General features: G+C 37.8%; 1 protein-coding gene across 1 annotated transcript; it reads right to left on the bottom strand.

Annotated features, from left to right (window-relative positions):
- Window positions 1–126: 126 nt before the first annotated feature.
- On the bottom strand, window positions 127–16,529 carry LOC130053868 (uncharacterized). Its single transcript, XM_056161499.1, has 6 exons — window positions 16,199–16,529; window positions 15,681–15,923; window positions 9,258–9,352; window positions 7,793–7,910; window positions 1,919–2,013; window positions 127–782 (listed from the first exon to the last, which is right to left on the bottom strand). The coding sequence occupies exons 1-6, from the start codon at window positions 16,527–16,529 to the stop codon at window positions 663–665; spliced, it is 1,002 nt and encodes a 333-aa protein (XP_056017474.1). The 3' UTR covers window positions 127–662.
- Window positions 16,530–17,546: the final 1,017 nt, after the last annotated feature.

Genomic DNA, 17,546 nt, shown 5'->3' with positions numbered 1-17,546 from the left:
TGCACGACTTTATCTGTTGTTCTATACATTTAATCTATGTTGCGCATCACTTAATTCTTTACAATTGAATAACGTTCTCATTCGCTTGATGTTCTTACTATAGATAAAACCCACACAGAACCTGTAGACAGTACCAAAATCAATTAATTTATTAACAGAAAATGTACAAATTCAAAACGTGATTCTTTACAGCATCATGGCCCGGGGTGAGGTAGAAGTGCCCGCACTATAGTTCATAATAAGGCCACCAATCGCAAAAAATCTGTAAAGAAAACTAAACACATTTAAGTAAAAATGTTTTTTTCTCTTTTTTTTTTTTTTTGGTGCTTTTTGATGCAAGAAATAAATTAGTAGTCGGAGATTAATTACTTGTTGAATGAATAAAATTTGCTCTAGAGCTGTGATATAAAAATCTTAACCAAATTACTGTGAGATCTAAAATACCATAAGTAATAACCTTTGTGATGTTTAAATAAAAGGGTAGGCAAGACAATGAATAGATAAATTAACATGATTTACAGAAGGTGGAATTCGTATAGTAATGTACGGTTATAAATTCATCATTAACATTAATTATCATTGCAATTTATCGTTCCAAATGGTAAACTCTTGAATAATTGTTCAATAATCCGATATCGTTCGTTGCTGAGTGGCTGCTAACTTCAGCCTAGCATGGCCCTATCCTTTTTCATTTTAATGGACTTCTTCAAATGTGCGTTATATTCCGCCAAGACACGTTTTCTCTGTCTCTGTCCTTGGACTTTTTCAAGCAATGCCTCTTTCTAAATCATCGAAAACAAAATACATTTATTGACATAAGCTGGGGGAGATGCCTATCATGTATCAGAATTATGGAGTATCGAGTAGAACAATGAACAGATATACGATATACTGTGTGAAAACAATGCACATGTATCTAAATCCATCTGTAATGCGTTATTAGTGTATGGGGATATCGTATCTGTATCGACCAGATCAATGCAATCGGCGAGGAACAGATCGGAGAGTGGTAATTAGAGCACATGACTTGTACCGGACCAGAGATTGGGAAATCCCTGATTCGAATTTCGTATGCCCCCCCCCTTGGTACAAATCGTGCTATCCTTCTCCTGCAACTGATAAACATAACTACCAGGGAAGAGTCTATTAGAAAGCATGGCAGGGGAGGCAACGGCCACCTTTGCCTAGATAGCTTAATGATAGATCTAGAGTACCCATCCTGGGATATCGTGCACGCCAAACAGTACTGTATGCTACTTGCAATAATATTAATTACATAGTACATACTCTACCATGTTATCTGAAATGTTGTTTATATATGACAACAATAGGGAATGATCAAGAACTGAACCTTGGGGTAGTCCAAAATTTACTGTTTCGTTAAGTTTCGTTTCATAACATATAACGTTATGTATATTCATTTGCTATCGGTAAAACGAGATTGTTTCATCAGACTGAAGGTGTTATCCGAAATGCAATAATATTTATGTTTCCAAAGCCTTTAGAATATTTAGAATATTTGATTCAAAGAAGCTTCAATATTCACTTCTGAATTTGGAGTTGTGCAGTTGATCTCAACAATAGTTCGTTATTGTGGGTAATCAATCTCAGGCTATAAAATTTCAGTGTGCTATATGTCAATCTTGATGGAAAAGCACTTCACTTTCATATTCCCTTTGAAAATCTCAAGTAGCAGAGCATTTACATTGACCCCCCCCCCCCGAAAAAAAGAAGTAGCTGGATGTTTACATTGACCAAAAAAAAAAATCAGAGTTGGAGTGATTTTGATATCTCAGTTTGATATGGCGCTTAAGTAAATCAGTTACTTATTCATAGAGGAGACACAATATAGTTACCCTTTTCTTCAGTAAATCAGTTATACTTATACATATATACAAAGGAGACACGATATAGTTACCCTTTTCTTCAGTGAGGCGAATCTCTTCTTGGTGGCTTCTTGTTCCTCTTTAGGTACTCTGAAGAACGTTAACAGCTCAGTTTTCCCTTCATTTGCTGTAATTAATTATGAACATTGATGATGTGCTTTATTAAAGACTAAAGAATATATTTTTAAAAATCTTTCTTATCACTTTTTCATACATGTGCAGTGCAAGTCGTCCGGCACTGCGGGGCTTTAGGTCTAAATGCGTAGTAACAAAGCAAAACAAAACAAAGGCTAAATGACGCAAAGCCCGAATCAGAGCGAGGGCTGTCCACGACGTTCGTGGTTTTTGTCATATTGGATGGGTTTAGATCTCTATACTGTTTACCAAATTATTTGTTGATGAAATTTCCAAATAAAGTAGACAGCTCTATAACCTATCTCATATGTAATCAGTTTATATTCAGTTTCAGTAGAATAAACGATTTTTTAAAACATCATGAATAAATCGTGTGTCTGAGAAAGAAAATGATTTTCAGTTTCTAACTGTATATAGTCATAGTGGCCCCACCTAAGCCTTTAACACAAGTGCAATAATTTAGGCGAAGTGCCTCATGGACATAAATATGCATTTAGTTTTTCTTACATATATATGGGAGAGGGGAATATTTTATAAGATTTAAGACGTCTCACTATATGGCCATATTGGTCCCACCCTTGGGCCTGAATCCGTGATTCAGAGATCATGAATTCAACAATTTAGGTAGAGAGCTTCATGGACCATGCATCTAGTTGTTTCTCACACATCTCTGAGAGTAGAGAATATTTTTTCTAAGATTTAATACATTTTCACTAGAGAGCAATTTTGGCCCACCCTAAGGCCCAAACCCCTTACACAAGGGTAATGATTTTCACAATATACAAATGTAGGTAGAGATTTCATGGACATCATAAACATGCATTTAGTTTTTCTCACACATGTCATATAGTAGAGAAGATTTTCTAAGATTTAACATATCTTTATCGTATGGTCATATTGGCCCCATCCAAGAGACTGAATCCCTGACCCGGGGGGGGGGGGGGGGGCATAAATTTTACAATTTGGTAAAGGGCTTTATGGACATTATAACCATGCATTCAGTTTTTCTCCCACATGTGTGGGAGTAGAGAAGATGTTTGAAATTTTGGCATTCTTTTTAAATATGGCCCCACTCATGAGGTCATGGGAGAACTAAGATAATAAGTTTCACAGTCTGCATTATTCTTATCCTATAGAAGTTTCACACCAAAAAATGGTAACAATTGGCCTTGTAGTCAAAAATATAAAATTGTTAGTGGACGATGCACGGACGAAGACCAACGATTATAGGTCACCTTGGTGACTCAGGTGACCTATAAAACTATTAAAAACCCATGCAAGGAGTATATTTCAGTTTGACACAGAACCTGTAAACAGTCACCCTACTAACTAGAAATAATTGTTTTAGCACACTAAAACTTATGTCTTCACTTCCATCGTTTTTAAAAAACATTTATTGGGATCATCTTTAAAGTGGAAAATTAAGAATTACGGTACATAACAGTCACCTTTATCTATATGTGCTTCAACTAAGGAACAGTGTACAGTGGTGTGAAGATATGATAGTAAATTAAATTACCAACATACCAAAAAGGCCTAAGTAAAAAGACAAAAAAAAAGCTATGGTCCGGACAAACACAAAATGCCCCCAAATTCTATTATTTGATCTTTATATCAAAGGTCAAGGTCAAAGGTAATCAAAAATGACACGTAACACACTGTCTAATCATGATATACCCACTTACCAAATATTATTGTCCTATGTCAGAAGACAAAAACGTTATGGTCTGGATAAATGCCCCCCCCCCCCCCCCATTCTATCATTTGACCTTTACATAGATGTTGATGGTTATCAAAAATGGCACGTGACACACTGTCTTATCATGGTATACCCACACACCAAATATCAAGGGCTTGACCGGTCGCAGTAGCTCAGTGGTAAAGAGTTCGCTTCGTAACTGGAAGGTCGTGAGTTCGAGTCCTGCGCGTTGGCACGATAAATAACCCTCACTGCTACTGCCCTGAGCGCTAAGCATAGGTCAAAATTTGTGGTATTTCACCTAAATCCGGTGACCTCTCAATATGAGTGAACGATTCTCGACGAGGTGTAAAAACAAATTATCACTCAATCAACCTATGTCAAAAGACAAAAGAGTTATGGTCTGAACAAAACAAAAATTCCCCAAAATTCTATTATTTCACCTTTAAGTAAAAGGTCAAGGTCATGATAGACCCACATACTAAATATCAACGGTCAAACGACAAAACTGGACTGGACAAACTTTGTATGAGAAGCGGAAGAAGTTCTAAGAAGAAGAATTCATACTAACACATTATGTCCTCCTTCTGGGAAGGGGAGACATAATTTAATCAGTTTTCAGATGTTATCACGAACGTATACGCTTTGTTAATCCGTGTAAAAACACGTCGTTGAATTATCATGTCGCCATTTCTTGTTACATGTATTAGGTCATTATGTGTTGATTCATGTTATTACGAACTAGTCGCAGTAGCACAGTGGTAGAGCGTTTGCTTCGTAACCGGAAGGTCGTGTGTTCGAGTCCCGCTCGTGTCACGGCCGCGTCAAACCTAAGATGTAAACAAACATGTAGGTAGTGATTGCTCCTTCGCCAAGAAGTGAGCAATCGAAGCATTAGAAGTGAGAATCAAGGGTTTTTCGGATATGACCTTAAAAACGGAGGTCCCATGTCGCGACAGGCGCTGGCACGTTAAAGAACCTTGACTGCTTCGGTCGTAAACGGTCTAAACATCGGTCTAAACTAAAATTCTCGAAGGGACGTAAAACAACCAACCAACAACAGTTAACGTTCTTGTTAATTACATCACAAACTTCCGACAGAGTTCGTTTCCTCACAAACCATATATATGTGAAGCCTCGACGGGGAGTTTGATTACATTCATGACGTTATAGCGTCATTGTTTTGTGTTATCCTGTCATTGTTACGTTATTACGTCGATCTTTGGCGCTATTACGTCATTGTTTTGGTGTTATTATGTCATGTTACGTGTTGACAAGTCGCTGTATTCGGTTAAAACGTCGTTTTTCGTGTGACTATACTACAAATGTACATTATTAGTCCCCTACCGGTTTGTAAAACTGAAAAGGACTATAGTTTTCTTCTCCATCTGTCCGTCCGTCCCTTTGTCTGACTGTCAGTCTGTCCTAACACTTTCCCGTTATGCTTGCGATGATTCATTTGAAATTCAGAATGGCAAACTCCAGATCAAGTTCGAATTTCGTAACGTTTGATGGACAAGTGTCAAAGAAATGATTTTTTTTGGGTCACGTTTTTATATTCATCGGGATTTGGATAATGCTCTGATTCAAAGGCTGTAAAAGTAGGACATCTCAATAGAGCCCGAAAAATCTTAGATCCGCTCATCTACAATAGATATTCCAGAGTAGTTTAGAGAGCTATCACGCAGAAATAAGCAACTTAAGTCCATGGTTTGGTCAGCGTAGAGTCCTGGCCTTAATATCAATTCAATTTCAAAACTTTTGGCAGTTCATTGAGTTGTTTACATCGATGTGTCGTTGTGACGTCACGAACACAGAATCAAGAACGATAAGCGGGTAACAAATTCATTCTATATACAAGTTTACAGCTTTATTTGTTATCAATCCAAAGGCGATTATTTTTTTTTAATTAAACGCTATTTGACTTATAATTTAATTCTTATTGTATCCTTGTCTCTGATTGGTCAATTTCCAATTGAGGTATGGAAGTTATTTTTGTATAACATGGTTTGGTATGGGGACACCCCCCCCCCCCCTGACAACCAGAAGCCGGAACTATTTCTCTCTCTCTCTCTCTCTCTCTCTCTCTCTCTCTCTCTCTCTCTCTCTCTCTCTCTCTCTCTCTCTCTCTCTCTCTAAATTTACATCGCAGCACTGTCTTCAGCCTTCTATGGAATAGAAAGTCAACGTGTACAATGAGATACTTCAGTTTGATACACATGTTGTTTTCTCATTGTCAATATTAGCATCTACTTGTACGCAAATCACTGTAAAACACTTTCTCTGTATGTATAGATTGAAAGAAAGATATTATACTCGAATTAATGATTTGCCAAGTAAGCATTACCCTGTTCATTTTGAAATACATTTCTCACTGGGGAAAAGGGGGGGGGGGTTCACTGCTTCATTGTCTTTCAACAAAGCAAACAAAAATTCATACGTCACATTTTCTCACATGACGTCAGACACATTGACATGTGGATCGCAATAGATGGTTTTCATATGACGTATTTTGACCCCGAGTTATTCTCCTTGGCCGCCATCTTGTAGGTCAAACTGGTGGATTTTCCTCTTTGGGCAACCAATTTCAAACATGTAAGGCAGAAATATATGGGAGGAATCTTTGCAATATTGCAATTATGAAGTAAAAGATGCATTAACAAATGTATATTAATAAGAAAAACAGTTTATCTCCACCTCAGTGACCAGAATAACAAGGCTGATTTTGGTTGAATAATGAAGGAATCCGAGCATGTTAACCTACAATATGGCGGCCAATGGGAAATAACTCTTGCTTAATCGCTTCGATGGAAAACCATCTATTTGTCACTTGCTTACATATTTTCTTGTGTCGGATTTACTATTAGCGATAATGTTGCATACAAGGGTAAGTTTTTATGTAGTAGAAGTTTTCACAGAGTTAAAGCCGCAAAGTATTGCATTTTTTTGATAGATCTATTTGAAGATTTATTTTGGGTAGGTATAAACAATGCTATTTCCCGTATTTTCTCAATCTGTCGGAGACGAGCGACTTCAAAGTCGATCTCTATATAAAGGGCAGCGAAATACACATTGCATGCATAGTCTACACATATTTTCTATCATGACAAACTTCACTTTCGACACAATATTTTGATAAATGGCTAGGCTCCGTAGAACTAAGATTAAAGATGGCGACCTTCACATCGAGACGCTTCGTGTCGTTGCTAAGTGAATCATTGCACTGCTCAGTTGACTTGTATTTTTCCGACTTTATGTACATTTTGATAAACGAAGGTTAACATATTTGTCTCTTGTATTAAATTATAAGGAATGACTTTAATTCTGGGGCAAGTTATACGAGTATAACCTGGTTTGGGTCAGTTTACGCTTTATAATCCGCGAAGCGGATTATAAAAAAGTGTAAACTGACCCAAACCAGGTTATACTCGTATAACTTGCCCCAGAATTAAAGTCATTCCTTAATTATTCATTCCTTTCTTTATGTTTATAAAGTAAAATACCACTGTGAAAAATCGTTTCATTATACCTTTAAAATGATTATATACATGTAGGTCTACTTCTGAATAAGGTTATTTCATCCTTTATAAAACAAAAAATGCATGTATCAACAGTTTGAAAAACGAAACATCAAACTACATGTAATTCGATATTGGTAAACATGGCGACTTGGTACCAATGTTCGAGGTCAAACAAGAGAACTAAATGTACATTCTCTCGAATATAATGTAAGTGCTACATGTATAATTACAAAATATCCAAGATTTACCTCCGACAAAACTTTAAACGTATATCAATAATACCGCTCCCAACCCTCCGGGAAGATAAGGTTTATGAAAGCCTTATTGTATATTACCATTCAGTGCTTTCAATTCTGGTAACTTATCTTTGCCCGGTGTTTCATTTGCTCTTTTTTATCAATTTACTTTTTTAAAAACCCCGAATTCTTGTAATCAACGGTTCTGTGCACGATGCACTACATGACTAATATCGGTGCGAAAAATTAACGTTATATTAACTTTAATAGATTTGTGTGAAAGAACTGCAAGACTTTGGTCGAGAACTAACTTACAGTTGAAGTGGTTCTCCCGGAACTTCATCAGAGCGTTCTTTTTCTCCAGATTGACACACTCGTTCTGGAGCTGACGAACATGGAGGTTGTGGTCCTTTTGTAATTTTTCTCTGATGAGCTAAATATAAAAAACTCTCCATAACATCATTATGTATACATGCAATGTATCTGATTCTCATTTTACTGGTCATGATATGTTGTGCAGAACTTTACAACATGAGACGATGCTGTGGTATCCCCCAAATAAATGTACATACATTAATTAAATGTCATTTGTACAAATTTTGTGATCTAGAGATTGTGTCATCCAGACTAGCATGATTCTTGAACAAAAATAAAGGTATAAGAAAAATTTTATTCTCTCTCTCTCTCTCTCTCTCTCTCTCTCTCTCTCTCTCTCTCTCTCTCTCTCTCTCTCTCTCTCTCTCTTACAGAGTGCTACTTTATGAATATATTCCACCTATAGTAAGAATACCTGTACACTCTGTATCACCTATAGTAAGAATACCTGTACACTCTGTATCACCTACAGTAAGAATACCTGTACACTCTGTATCATTTATAGTAAGAATACCTGTACACTCTGTATCACCTATAGTAAGAATACCTGTACACTCTGTATCACCTATAGTAAGAATACCTGTACACTCTGTATCATTTATAGTAAGAATACCTGTACACTCTGTATCACCTATAGTAAGAATACCTGTACACCCTGTATCACCTATAGTAAGAATACCTGTACACTCTGTATCACCTATAGTAAGAATACCTGTACACTCTGTATCACCTATAGTAAGAATACCTGTAAACTCTGTATCACCTATAGTAAGAATACCTGTACACTCTGTATCACCTACAGTAAGAATACCTGTACACTCTGTATCACCTATAGTAAGAATACCTGTACACTCTGTATCACCTACAGTAAGAATACCTGTACACTCTGTATCACCTATAGTAAGAATACCTGTACACTCTGTATCATTTATAGTAAGAATACCTGTACACTCTATATCACCTACAGTAAGAATACCTGTACACTCTGTATCACCTATAGTAAGAATACCTGTACACTCTGTATCATTTATAGTAAGAATACCTGTACACTCTATATCACCTACAGTAAGAATACCTGTACACTCTGTATCACCTATAGTAAGAATACCTGTACACTCTGTATCACCTATAGTAAGAATACCTGTACACTCTGTATCACCTATAGGAAGAATACCTGTACACTCTGTATCACCTATAGTAAGAATACCTGTACACTCTGTATCACCTATAGTAAGAATACCTGTACACTCTGTATCACCTATAGTAAGAATACCTGTACACTCTGTATCACCTACAGTAAGAATACCTGTACACTCTGTATCACCTACAGTAAGAATACCTGTACACTCTGTATCACCTATAATAAGAATATCTGTACACTCTGTATCACCTATAGTAAGAATACCTGTACACTATCAATCACCACTTCATCTTCTAAGTTCTGCTGTGTGTACCTATCGACATCCATTTTGGCCACAGAAAGCTGATGTTCTAGTTGTTCTGCAAATCAAATACATTACATTTATACCAGTAACGGAATCACGTACACGTATTTCTATTTACTCAGATGAGCAATTCACTAATTTGAGAAAAGTAGATTAGTGTAATATAAGCATTGGTATTCTTTAAAAAGTATATAGAAATAGTTAAACTTGTATAACAATTGACTTTCTAAATACACAATACGAGTGTAAAATGACAACAAACTATTGTATTGGAAAAATGTATTATAGAGAGAAAAAAACCCAACAGTCATTCAAAATTATAGATCGCCAAATTATTCGGTGTGGGGATGGGGGATACAAGGTCTCGTGGGATGGGGGATACAAGGTCTCGTGCCCGTTGTTGGGTGATTGTTTACCAATACCTGATGCAGACAACATACAGTTTACAGAGAAGAATACGTAAAATCTTTAGAAGCACCATGTTCCTACTCTGGCTGGAGAACTGTGACTTCCTGCGAAAACATTGATTTAGATCACGGATCTATTTATCCTAGAGAGCTACAGTTCAACAGAGATCACGGATCTATATATCACAGAGAGCTACAGTTCAACATAGATCACGGGTCTATATATCCCACAGAGCTACAGTTCAACATAGATCACGGATCTATATATCCCAGAGAGCTACAGTTCAACAGAGATCACGGATCTATATATCACAGAGAGCTACAGTTCAACAGAAATCACGGATCTATATATCCCAGAGAGCTACAGTTCAACATAGATCACGGATCTATATATCCCAGAGAGCTACAGTTCAACAGACATCACGGATCTATTTATCCTAGAGAGCTACAGTTCAACAGAGATCACGGATCTATATATCCCAGAGAGCTACAGTTCAACAGAGATCACGAATTTATATATCCCAGAGAGCTACAGTCAACAGATATCAATAATCTATATATCCCAGAGAGCTACAGTTCAACAGACATCACGGATCTATATATCCCACAGAGCTACAGTTCAACAGACATCACGGATCTGTATACCCCAGAGAGTTACAGTTCAACATAGATCACGGGTCTATATATCCCAGAGAGCTACAGTTCAACATAGATCACGGATCTATATAACCCAGAGAGCTACAGTTCAACAGACATCACGGATCTATATTTATCCCACAGAGCTACAGTTCAACATAGATCACGGGTCTATAAATCCCAGAGAGCTACAGTTTAACATAGATCACATATCTATATATCCCACAGAGCTACAGTTCAACATAGATCACATATCTATATATCCCACAGACCTACAGTTCAACATAGATCACATATCTATATATCCCACAGACCTACAGTTCAACATAGATCACGGGTCTATATATGCCAGAGAGCTACAGTTCAACATAGATCACGGGTCTATATATGCCAGAGAGCTACAGTTCAACATAGATCACGGGTCTATATATCCCAGAGAGCTACAGAATTTCAACATAGATCACGGATCTATATATCCCAGAGAGCTACAGTTCAACATAGATCACGGGTCTATATATCCCAGAGAGCTACAGTTCAACAGAGATCACGGATCTATATATCCCAGAGAGCTACAGTTCAACAGAGATCACGGATCTATATATCCCAGAGAGCTACAGTTCAACATAGATCACGGGTCTATATATCCCAGAGAGCTACAGTTCAACATAGATCACGGGTCTATATATCCCAAAGAGCTACAGTTTAACAGAGATCACGGATCTATATATCCCAAAGAGCTACAGTTTAACAGAGATCACGGATCTATGTATCCCAGAGAGCTACAGTTCAAAATAGATCTCCAGAAGATGTCATAGCATGTCCATGTGAACTAAATATCGCGTAATGAAAAATCAGATTCTCGGAGACGTATTTCAAGCACCCGGTGTCTACATTGTATACATATTTATATTTATCTAAGGGCCAGAACTAATGTACCTTGGGTCATGAACTATGCACCACTTTGTCCACTAGAAATGTACATGTTCAGGGATGAAAAAGAGGAGATTCTAATGATAGATTTATTATATTTTAACTGCACGACTTGTTAACCACTGCCTGGGGTCTACAGCCCTGATCCAGCAGCGACTTGTTAACCACTGTCTGTGGTCTACAGCCCTGATCCAGCAGCGACTTGTTAACCACTGTCTGGGGTCTTTTGCCCTGATCCGGCAGCGACTTGTTAACCACTGCCTGGGGTCTACAGTCCTGATCCAGCAGCGACTTGTTAACCACTGCCTGGGGTCTAATTAAAGCCCTGATCCAGCAGCGACCTTTAACCACTGCCTGGGGTCTATAGCTCTGATCCAGCAGCGACTTGTTAACCACTGCCTGGGGTCTATAGCCCTGATCCAGCAGCGACTTGTTAGCCACTGCCTGGGGTCTATAGACCTGATCCGGCAGCGACCTGTTAACCACTGCCTGGGGTCTATAGCTCTGATCCGGCAGCGACTTGTTAACCACTGCCTGGGGTCTATAGCTCTGATCCAGCAGCGACTTGTTAACCACTGCCTGGGGTCTACAGCCCTGATCGAGCAGCGACTTGTTAACCACTGCCTGAGGTCTACAACCCTGATCCAGCAGCGACCTGTTAACCACCGCCTGGGGTCTAAGTAAAGCTCTGATCCAGCAGTGACTTGTTAACCACTGCCTGGGGTCTAATTAAAGCTCTGATCCAGCAGTGACCTGTTAACCACTCCTTGGAGGTCTAAAGCCCTGATCCAAGTTTGCAGCTTGATAACTGTAGCTCAATGGACCTGTTATATTTTCCGTATTACTTCTTCAAGGTTGAAATGCATTTTCACTTCAGGAGCTTCTAAATTTAGTATTTAATCTAACACTATTGTCTGTATCACTGATCACCAAGGGGGGTAATACATTTGGCGATTTTGGTTTTCTCATAATATATGTTATTTTACACCCAGTTAGTCAACTTCATGTTCAGGAATAACGAATAGTTTTAGAAAATATATCTGATCTTTCTTAATGTTCTAATCCCACATCGGAGCAAACGAAGCAAGGACCATGAAATTATTTTTTTTATTTTTGTTCCTCTACCCGTAACGATATCACACACCAAATGTTGTTGTGTAGTTTCTGAGAAGAAATAGTTTTTGTTTGTGTACTACTGTACAAATGTTGTTGTGTAGTTTCTGAGAAGAAATAGTTTTTGTTTGTGTACTACTGTACAAATGTTGTTGTGTAGTTTCTGAGAAGAAATAGTTTTTGTTTGTGTCCTACTGTACAAATGTTGTTGTGTAGTTTCTGAGAAGAAATAGTTTTTGTTTGTGTCCTACTGTACAAATGTTGTTGTGTAGTTTCTGAGAAGAAATAGTTTTTGTTTGTGTCCTACTGTACAAATGTTGTTGTGTAGTTTCTGAGAAGAAATAGTTTTTGTTTGTGTCCTACTGTACAAATGTTGTTGTGTAGTTTCTGAGAAGAAATAGTTTTTGTTTGTGTCCTACTGTACAAATGTTGTTGTGTAGTTTCTGAGAAGAAATTAGTTTTGTTTGTGTCCTACTGTGGATTCCGTATTTTACGCGATTACGTCGAATCGTGAGAACATCAATTCGCGATTGCTCTGTTGATCAGGAGTTTTTAGAATTCGCGATTGCTCTGTTGATCAGGAGTTTTTAGAATTCGCGATTGTTCTGTTGATCAGGAGTTTTTAGAATTCGCGATTGCTCTGTTGATCAGGAGTTTTTAGAATTCGCGATTGCTCTGTTGATCAGGAGTTTTTACAATTCGCGATTGCTCTGTTTTATCAGGAGTTTTTACATGTAATTTAGCAATAGCAAGAAAAAAGCGAGTAATTTTAATTCACGAGTGATGCTTCTCGCGAAATTACGCGATGATAAATTCCTCGCGTATATTTAGGAATTAGCAGAATTTTATGTTTTCACTCATGAAGATAAGTCACCATCTTCAGTGGACTTGTGCATGCTAGGCCTCCTTATCGTACAACGCCTTCCGTGAGATGAAAAATGGAAGTTCTGGCAATGTGGTAATGTACACCCCCCCCCCCCCCCCCCCCCCGAGGTCATATTCTCACCTGAACTTTTTATGTTAAATCTAATCATATTCAAGTAAATTATGTAATTCTGTTCTTCTTTCACATTTTCAAATAGATATATTTAAAAGTGTAATTTTTCGCTAGTTACACAAGTGTGTATTTGTAGATACTTGTAAACACCTGAGTGTGGGTATTACTGTCTTATTACAACCAGTTCATCTTAGTTTTCTTAATAATGGCATGTTGCTGGAAAAGGATTGCCCCGACCACTGTTTTGCTCCTTATTTTTTTTTTTTTTTTACTTAAATAATGTCTGTCATTATCCCCTAATGCTTAGTTTGTCTTAATACTTTACATGTGTTGATTTCTCCTGACGCTTTTAAGTTATATATGTACTTATTTTTTAGTTCATTTCTCCTTATTCTTTTCAGTTATACTTATCTTTGTGTTGATTTCTTCTGATGCTTTTAAGTTATATATGTACTTATTTTTTAGTTGATCTCTCCTTATGAATTTCAGTTATACTTATTTTTGTGTTGATTTCTCCTGACGCTTTTAAGCTATACTTATTTTTTAGTTGATTTTTCCTGATGCTTTTAAGTTATACTTATTTTTGTGTTAATTTCTCCTGATTTAAGTTATACATGTATACTTATTTTTTAGTTGATTTCTTCGCATGCTTTTATGTTATACTTATCTGTGTGTGGCCTGTTTTATCCTTGTTATGCTATATTTTGCTTTTGCGTAGGCAGTCCTTTTTTTTTTTGTTTACATGTAAATAAGTATGTAAATTTTATTTAAAGTCGGCACTGTGTACAAACATAAATAAATAACATGAGCTTAAACCGACTATCACAGACAAAATAAAATACAAAATATCACAAAGGAAACACATCTACATATTTACACGCATACTATATAGATAAACATGTCTATATGTATTTCTTGTTTGGATTACTAGTAGTTGTTGCTTTACTGATATTCTGTTGAAATACAAGCTCCTCAGAGCTTATGTTGTACTGTTGTATATGATCAACACTAATCTTTTATATACATGTAATGAGCTTGTATTCTATAAAATTGATATCGTACAACACTATGGAGGTTTTACTTTCCACAATAAAGGTGGTCCACAGAATAAGGGTGATACACCTCCCCCACATACCTACATGTACACACCACAGAATAAGGGTGATACACCTCCCCCACATACCTACACGTACACACCACAGAATAAGGGTGATACACCTCCCCCACATACCTACATGTACACACCACAGAATAAGGGTGATACACCTCCCTCCCACATACCTACATGTACACACCACAGAATAAGGGTGATATACCTCCCTCCACATACCTACACGTACACACCACAGAATAAGGGTGATACACCCCCCCCCCACATACCTACACGTACACACCACAGAATAAGGGTGATACACCCGTCCACATACCTACATGTACACACCACAGAATAAGGGTGATATACCTCCCTCCACATACCTACACGTACACACCACAGAATAAGGGTGATACACCCCCCCCCCCCACATACCTACACGTACACACCACAGAATAAGGGTGATACACCTCCCCCACATACCTACATGTACACACCACAGAATAAGGGTGATACACCTCCCTCCCACATACCTACACGTACACACCACAGAATAAGGGTGATACACCTCCCCCACATACCTACACGTACACACCACAGAATAAGGGTGATACACCTCCCCCACATACCTACACGTACACACCACAGAATAAGGGTGATACACCTCCCTCCCACATACCTACATGTACACACCACAGAATAAGGGTGATACACCACCCCCACATACCTACATGTACACACCACAGAATAAGGGTGATACACCACCCCCACACCCCACACCCACCCCCCCCACACACATACCTACATGTACACACAGGCACCTGGAGTATGGATATTACTAACCACCCCCCTCTTTTGATAATTGTTTTGGTGGCAATGATTTCTCTGAAATGTATGAATTCCCTGTCTATCTCATCCCTCTTTCGATTTATGTAATCATTTCACGCTTTTTGTAAGCTTTAGAGATTGGTTTACAAAACGCTTGAAACGATTGCATAAATCGAAAGAGGGATGAGATAAACAGGGATTTCACACATTTCAGAGAAATTATTGCCACCAAAAAATATCAAGGGGGGGAGGATGTAGTAATATCCATACTTCAGGTGCCTGTGCATCCATATATGCACACAATCAGTGACCCCCCCCCCCCCTTCACTAACTCGCTTTCTATGGGCCTGAACATCGTGCAACTATCCCGATCACCCACCTCGCTCCTCGCGCACAAAGGACCCCAAACTCTCAGCAGTCCCACTCTCGGCTGCCTCGGCGTGCTGTTCCACTGCCGACCCTCTCAAAATTGTCAGGCGGTATTTAGAATCCTCTGGAGAAAAAGATATTGATAGTGGAAAACGCTCTGTTATATGGAAGGGATCACATAGATATAAACAAGCCGGTAGTTGCATTTTGCGGGAAACATCCTCAGATATTTTTGCCAAAGTCCCGGGTGACTCTCACCAGATGAGAACATGTCTTCACCTTTGGAAACAAAATCTTCTGGCAAATGCCATTAAAATATAAAGTTCAAAATTATAATGTCCTATGACAATTATGTAAAAATCGGATTTCTCCTGTCTAATTTTCCTTAGGGTGTATATACCATGTAGGATTATTTTTGAGTGAAAAATTACAATCGCTTTGGTTTGCATAAAATAAGGAGAACGTGCAAAATACTACAAGTATGCTTGTACGGTTCGTCATTTCCCCCGGCATAAACCGTCAACTTACCGACATCTTCTTTCAGCTTCGCCAAAGTGTCCTTCTTCTTTTGTAATTTTTCCTTCTCTTCGCAAAGAATTTGACAGGCTCGCTCTGCCATGTTTTCCATGTCTGTCAAACTCTTTGCTAAATGATCCATCAAATCCTCGGAATGTCGTAGTTGTTCCCCGACATCCGTAACATTCTCCTGCACAGACTGATACACGCAGTGTATATCGTTATTATTCCTTCTCATTTCCTGAGCAGAATGAGAAATCTTGTCGTAGTCGATCACGACTGCTTGACATTCAACATTACTGCGTTTCTTCTTTCCAAAAACTCTTCGAAGGAATTTCAACATGTCTGGAAAAATCACAATAAACCGTACACGATACGACAGGAATGAAAACCTTTTGTTTTATAACGTCACCATGACTTTAATCGCGCTGTGATTGTGACGTCATAATGGTGTTCGCCGTCATTGGATCATAGAAATTCTGTTTTTCAACAATTCTACTTTTTAGTAAATCTTCTTCTCACAAATAAGTCTTGCACACATGTTTTACGAAGAAGAAAAAAAAAATGAATAAAAAATATATATATCAATGAATAAAGAAAAAAACCCCAACAACTTACATCTATGGTTGCGATCATATCTTTCATAAAATCAAATATATTTTATACTTTATAAGCAGTTACGGTAGTGGCAACACCCTTTCGAATCTCTACCATACTAGTTTTTCCTGTATAATATTTTCCAAAAAAACTAAAGAAATTCTTGCCAGGACTCCCTTTTGGCTAGAACACGGACCAATCAAATAACACAAGTATGACCCCATACAATATACATGAACAGTTTTTGACCTTGACAAATTAAACAGAAGTGTTTAGGATTCTTTAACACCCTATACAAATACATATTGAAGTGAATGAATGTGAATGACAATATAAAATTGAACTAAGTACAACGACCACACACACACACACACACACACACACACACACACATACGTGCATAATGCCGAAACTCACTACACAAGACTTTACACCTGAAACTCACTACACTATGTTCTAGTTATGCTAACCAGAATATAAATTCATTTTTACGTAATGTGGGACATCTGTATATTGTTCTGATACTTGAAATATAGAAAAGCCGTCTCTAAAAATATTGAATTTACACCGGATACCTACGACACGGTGTCACATGACTCATGTGAACACACACGGGAAACTCACTACAGAGTGTTTAAACGTGATATATTACCCGAAAGTCACTACATTTAGTCTGGCGATTGATTGAGAGCACAGGAAACTCAAGCATTTCAACCATTTTCAAAAAAACAAAACAAAACCCAACAATTTTTATTTTACAGTA

Source organism: Ostrea edulis, chromosome 4, assembly GCF_947568905.1.
Source record: "Ostrea edulis chromosome 4, xbOstEdul1.1, whole genome shotgun sequence".
NCBI lineage: Eukaryota > Metazoa > Mollusca > Bivalvia > Ostreida > Ostreidae > Ostrea > Ostrea edulis.
The sequence above is the reverse complement of the archived record's forward strand: the minus strand, read 5'-3'. Positions and strand labels throughout refer to the sequence as shown.